The 5975-nt window shown below is 35.0% G+C and overlaps 1 protein-coding gene across 1 annotated transcript in view; it reads left to right on the top strand.

Annotated features, from left to right (window-relative positions):
• Positions 1-5930, top strand: part of LOC21386178 — a 15070-nt gene extending 9140 nt beyond the window's left edge. The window contains exons 13-18 of the mRNA XM_024171627.1: positions 1-178; positions 1706-2474; positions 2953-3011; positions 3990-4457; positions 4794-4832; positions 5566-5930. Of these exons, the coding sequence (XP_024027395.1) occupies positions 1-178; positions 1706-2474; positions 2953-3011; positions 3990-4457; positions 4794-4832; positions 5566-5751 (1699 nt within the window). The 3' untranslated portion in view covers positions 5752-5930. The remainder of the gene's footprint in view (positions 179-1705; positions 2475-2952; positions 3012-3989; positions 4458-4793; positions 4833-5565) is intronic.
• Positions 5931-5975: the final 45 nt, after the last annotated feature.

The following is a 5975-nucleotide window of genomic DNA, read 5'->3' as shown; positions in this document are numbered from 1 at the left end:
CAGCAGGAAAGTGTATAATTCAGTGGCTATTTCTAATGCTGTAGAGCTGTTTAAGCTTATTTTCCTAAGTACCTCTACTTCACCAGCAGTGTCCAATAGGTTAGCAGAAATTCTACGGCACTACTCAGAGCATGATCTTTTTGCAGCTTTTAACTTCCTTAGAGAGAGGAAATTTATGGTAAGGCTTTTGATTTTGATTGTTACCTCCTTTTTTTTTTTTTGTGTGTCTTCCTTGGTTATATATGTTGAATTCATTCAAAACTATGATGTTTTGGTCCCATTCTGGTTTTTGAATTTGGCTCTAGGGAAATGAGCACACAGAGATACTAGAACAATCTTCTTTCTGATTTTTAAAGTCATATTACATCACAGCCAGCTAAGAAATTAAGAATGTCTTTGATCTGAATTCCAACATGGTTATTGTCTGCTGCATGTTTGACAAGAACCCCGTAGGATCTTATCATGTAATATTTTGTCAGAAATTATTTCTCCCACTTGTGGGTTTTCATATTCTTGAACTGTTGTTTGATATCGACTAGTAGTTTTATGTGCAGACATAATATGGATTTTTCTACGCATGAGGTTTGATGAACATGTTCGCTAAATGACCTGAATTTGACTTGCGGAAATTATGGACAAAACTTTTGTGCACGTGTATATATTTGCAATAGAAATAGATGATACCATTAATTTGAAGCTGTTCATAGACCTTGTGGCTTATTCTCGGAACATGTTTTTTGAGTGCCACAAGAAAATGATTTAAACATGCTACATGATGATAACGTGTTTCGATTCAAATACATTTCATGCTTATTAATCAAGTCGTAAAGCAAGTTTTAATGGCATAGAGCATAGTGTTTGGTGTTTACTAGTTTTTTAATCAATGTTTAAGACATTGTTCGAGGCGTGCCTCAAATTGAGGCGGCCTTGTATAGCTTGGAGGCTCAGGCCTTGAGGCTATTGAGGCGTGAGCCTTTTCAGGGAGGCCCTTTGGGATGGTTTGGATGCTTTTGTGCCTTTTTTTAAACAGTAATTATGGGTCTGTTTTGAGTTGGTTCTGGGCTGCAATTTGGATTAGAAAAGGAAAATCTATTTAAAATCCTAACTGTGAACGAGGGAATAGGTAGGAAGGAGAAAAAAAAAAAAAATCAAGCACACAATATTTATGCCCTTGCTAAAATTCTGGTCCAGGGTTCGGCCCCTAAGCAGGGTGCATACTGCCCCATCAAAGCGCCACGTCGATCTGCAGTAACATTTGATTCTTCCTACTACTGAAGATAATGATTGCTGCATTGATTGTGCTAAATGGGGTGGATGTTATAGGGAACTAATGGCTTTTGCTCTTGTTGTTTCTTTTTTCCTTTTTTTGCCTTCTTGTTTTTGTTGGTTTTAGCTATCTGTTCTTGAGGTTCTCTCATCATTTTTCCTTTGTGATTTTTTTTTAATCAAGTAAAGGAAGTTTTCTTATTTAAAAAATAAAAGATGGTGGCTGCTTTAATTTTATAGGACTTAAGACTTGAATTGTATTTTTTGTCTCATTTAGAGTCTTAGATTAATACTAAGATTTGACTGCATTTCTCTGACTCTAGTCTCTGGACTTTTGCGCTGGTAATTGGGAATCTGATAGTCGTCCTTCTCAAATAAAGGTCCAACTTTGCAACTGTATGTATTATGTTCTGAATGAACTTTTGGCATTATTTGACAGGTTGGTGGTAGTGGTAATCAACCCTTTTCACTTTCACAACAGTTCATGCATAATGTTTCTAAGTCACCATTTCCGACTAATTCAGGAAACAGAGCTGCTAAATGTGCTAATTGGCTCCATGAAAGTGAAAATGATCTTACAGGAGGAGGGCTTGATCTCAGTGATGATTTACAGTGTGGGGATATTTTTCATTTGTTCGCTTTAGTTTCCTTAGATCAGTTATCTCTCTCTCCATGTTTGCCAGATGAAGGTGTTGGAGAGGCTGAGGATACGAGAGGCTTGAAGAGAAAAATCGATACTAACGAGTACCCTGATAGTGATAAGGGTAAGAAACTGAAATCCTTGGTTGCAGCAGAAGGTGAAATAATTTCTCGCCGAGAAAAAGGTTTTCCAGGTATAGTGGTATCCATAAACCGGACGGGACTTTCTACAGCTGAAGCTGTTGATTTGTTCAGAGATACTTGTATTGATGAACTTGACGGAAAGGATACAAGTGACACTACTTCAGGTCCCGATAAATTCCCTCATTTGGACCACATAAAGGAAATGCAAGATTCAGGCTGCAATATCTCTACAGTAGAGAACAGTAGTGAGTCACCTTGGATAGCTATGTCAACTTATGCTGCATCTTTGCTGCCAATACATTCTGATCAAGAAAAACCTAGTCCTATCGATCCTGAGATTTTTAGGGCTGTTTATGCTGCCATTCCGAAGGCTGGTGACCAAGGTTTGAGCATGGAAGAAGTTTCTCAAGTCATAAATATTCCAGGTATGATGCCAGGAGTTTATGGGTGCAAATGATTACTTGTTGTTAAAGTATATAAAACTATTGTTGGCCCACCTCCTAACAGCTTAGGCTTTTGGGATGAATTGGTAAACTAACATGGTATCAGAGCGGGATGTCCTGAGTTTAAACTCCCGTAATTACATTCTTTATCAACATTTAAAATTGTCATCATGTGTTGGGTCTTTAATATATCTCGGGCTTAAATATTCACGTGTTGGGCTTTCCAATTAATTTACCCACACGATTGCCTATTGTCTAGCCCACACGTGAGGGGGAGTGTTAAAGTATAAAACTATTGTTGGCCTACAAAGTATAAAACTATTGTTGGCCTACCTCCTAACAGCTTAAGCTTTTAGGATGAATTGGTAAACTAACACTTGTCTATAGGTGATCTTCGGACAAGATGATATTACACCATCTCATCCATCCATATGGATAACTTCTTGTTGTTTCCTTTCAGGTGAAAAGATGTCCAGACTAATAATTTCTGTGCTCCAAACATTTGGACGAGCTTTAAAGGTTAGCTTTAGAAACTTATTGGCATTAGAGAATAATAACCTTGATTACGTGGAATTTTGTAACTGGAGAATTACCCTTATGCGTACTTGGAAAGGCTCTTCTAACCAAACACTGACCCGCCTCCAATGATGGTAATTTAAACCTGCAAGTGGAAACAAACTTTATTTTTCTGAGGAAAAATTTCATATTGATACCCTGTGTTATAGCGTAATTGTCTTTTGGTACCCTGTGTTTTTAGTAATTTTAAATTGGTACATTGACGTTTTAGAAAATTTTTTTTTAGTACTTTGAGGTCATTTTTTAGGATGTAAAATGTCAAATTTACCATTCTCATTACTTTACCAAAAACTAATAAATTTAGAAAAATTCTGAAAAAAATTATTTTTAATTTAAAGCATTATTTTAATTTTTAATTTTTAAATGTTTAAAAAAAATTTAAATTTTTTTCTAAATTTATTATTAGTTTTTTGGTTAATTAATGAGAAATGTAACTTTGACATTTTACATTTCAAAAAATGACCTTAAGGTACTAAAAAATGATTTTCTAAAATGTTGAGTTACTAATTTAAAATTATTAAAAACACAGGGTATTAAAAGACAATTATGCTAAAACATAAGGTACCAATATGAAATTTTCCCTTTTTCTGACTAACAGTAAAAGCATGGAGGGATGATCTATTTTGTTAATGTTTAATCACCAAGAATTGATCTGAGTCTAATAATCTTAGAAGGAAAAGGTGGTTTCAGACACTTGAAAGAACCATTAAAAAATGACGTAGTTTACTTTTGCAGCTTAAATTTGGGGACCTCTTTTGTTTTTGTTTTGTTTTTATTTGTTTTTGTTTTTGTTTTGTTTTTGTTTTTGTTTTTTTTGTTTTTATTTTTTTTTTGTGTAATTGCATATATGAATGGTTTCGACTAGAACTGTACTAGTTAAAAAAAGTAATTATAGTTGTTGACCTTTTGTCTTCTCCACAGGTTAATACTTTCAACTCTGTGCATGTTGTTGATGCTCTGTATCGTTCCAAGTATTTCCTGACATCAGCTGCAGATACATGTCAAGTTCTCAAAGCACCTTCTTGGGTGGAGACCATACAGGATGATGTCAGCCGCTTAGTCCTCCATGATTCTGGTGGTGCTTATACACGAGGCGAAATCAACGTGAATGCTGATGATGTGCACAAAGTGTCTCTCCTTAATTTTCCTGAAGAAGTTACCGAGTCCTTCAATGAAAATCAAACTAGCAATGTGCATGGAGGCTGTATGCAGGGAGAACTTGTTTTAACTGGAGGGGCTAAAGCAGATCAATCTGTATTTTCTTCTGGTGAATTATGTCTGCCAATATTGCCATGGATAAATGGAGATGGCAGAATTAATAAGGCCATTTACAAAGGACTAAGAAGACGTGTGCTTGGAATAGTGATGCAAAATCCAGGGATTTTGGAGGTAATCATCGTTTATTTTGCACAAGGTTCATCTATGGTTTACAGAAGGGAAAAACTAGAGCTTTAGAGGAGCATAGCTATTATGCCATCTGGAAGTAATCGGACCATGATCAAACAGTGTGTAATGCAAATTGCTTCAAGTTTGTGTTTAGAGATGTATAACCCACTGATATCATTCCATCTTTTTTTTTCCTTGAAAGAAAAAACAGGACTAAGAAAGAATTGTGTTTAGTTATCTTGAGATTCCAGTGTCTGTGTCTATCTTCTTACTTCTTTTTTTTTTTCCCCCTTTTTTTTTTTTTTTTTTTTTTTTTTTTTTTTTGTATGTGTATGTTAGGAGGAAATTATCAATCAGATGGACGTGTTGAACCCTCAGGTACGCGACTCAACTTCTCCAGTTAGGATTATCATGAGAAATTTTGAGATATTTGTTCCCGATATACTTTTTCTTTGGCTCTAACACAATAACCTAGTACGTTGGTTTTCACTGTGCTATAAAAATTTGTTGGAGAAGTAGAGAATTCTCATAAGATTTATGCTCTCTTGATGTTTGTGTTCTATGCTTTGCAAAGAGAGATAATGTATACTTAATTTCTCTTAAGCTCCTCAGCATTATACATCCGACATGCATGACCGGTTAATGTTTGTGTTTTCTTAATTTAAACAAACAAGCATATAATGCATTTCAGCATTATACATCCGACATGCATGACCGGTTAATGTTTGTGTTTTCTTAACTTAAACAAACAAGCATATAATGCATTTTCTATCATATTATGCCAAAAATCAAAGTAGAAAGTTCGTTGGGGTTCTTCTGAAGAAAAGAGATGCACGCATGAGGAATAGTTCTCTAATGCTAGCTCATAAAGACAATCTGTACGCACTCAGAAAAAGGGAGAAAGTAACTTTTTGTTGCTGTTTTGAGTTTTCTCTATTCAATAGACGAAATCCTTTCCATTATATATAGGCAAGGGAGAAAAGTATATAGTACCAGTGACCGCTATAGTAGCTGTGTTCTTTTTCTTTTTCTTTATTTTTTATTTTTTATTTCAAACAAGAACTGTCAACTTTGTGAATCCTTGTTGATATTAGCCCTTAATCTTTTGCAGAGCTGTAGAAAATTGTTGGAGATGATGATTTTGGATAAACACCTTGTTGTGAAGAAGATGCATCAAACTATGTCCAACTCGCCTCCGGCCATTCTCGCGACCTTCTTCAGAAGCAGCTTTAGCAAACCAAAGTTGGTCTGTCGGGAGCATTTTTTTGCAAATCCTCTGAGTACGTCTTTACTATAAGGAAGCTATTCTTGATTTTGGGAACATAGAAAAAAGCTATTAACATAGCTTTGTTGTGTAGAAGAAAAGAACTTTTGGGGCTAAATACATAATTATCTCAAAAGAGGGGGAATTTTTTTTTCAGATTCAAGATTTTCATCAAACAAACCAGTTTTCCCGCAAGTGGATTGTCTTCTTCTTCTTCTTCTTTTCTTTTCTTTTCTTTTTTTTTTTTTTTTTTTTTT

The sequence above is a fragment of the Morus notabilis genome, unplaced genomic scaffold (assembly GCF_000414095.1).
Source record: "Morus notabilis unplaced genomic scaffold, ASM41409v2 Scaffold2966, whole genome shotgun sequence".
In the NCBI taxonomy this organism is placed as follows: Eukaryota; Viridiplantae; Streptophyta; class Magnoliopsida; order Rosales; family Moraceae; genus Morus; species Morus notabilis.
This window is presented reverse-complemented; position numbering and strand designations above follow the sequence as displayed.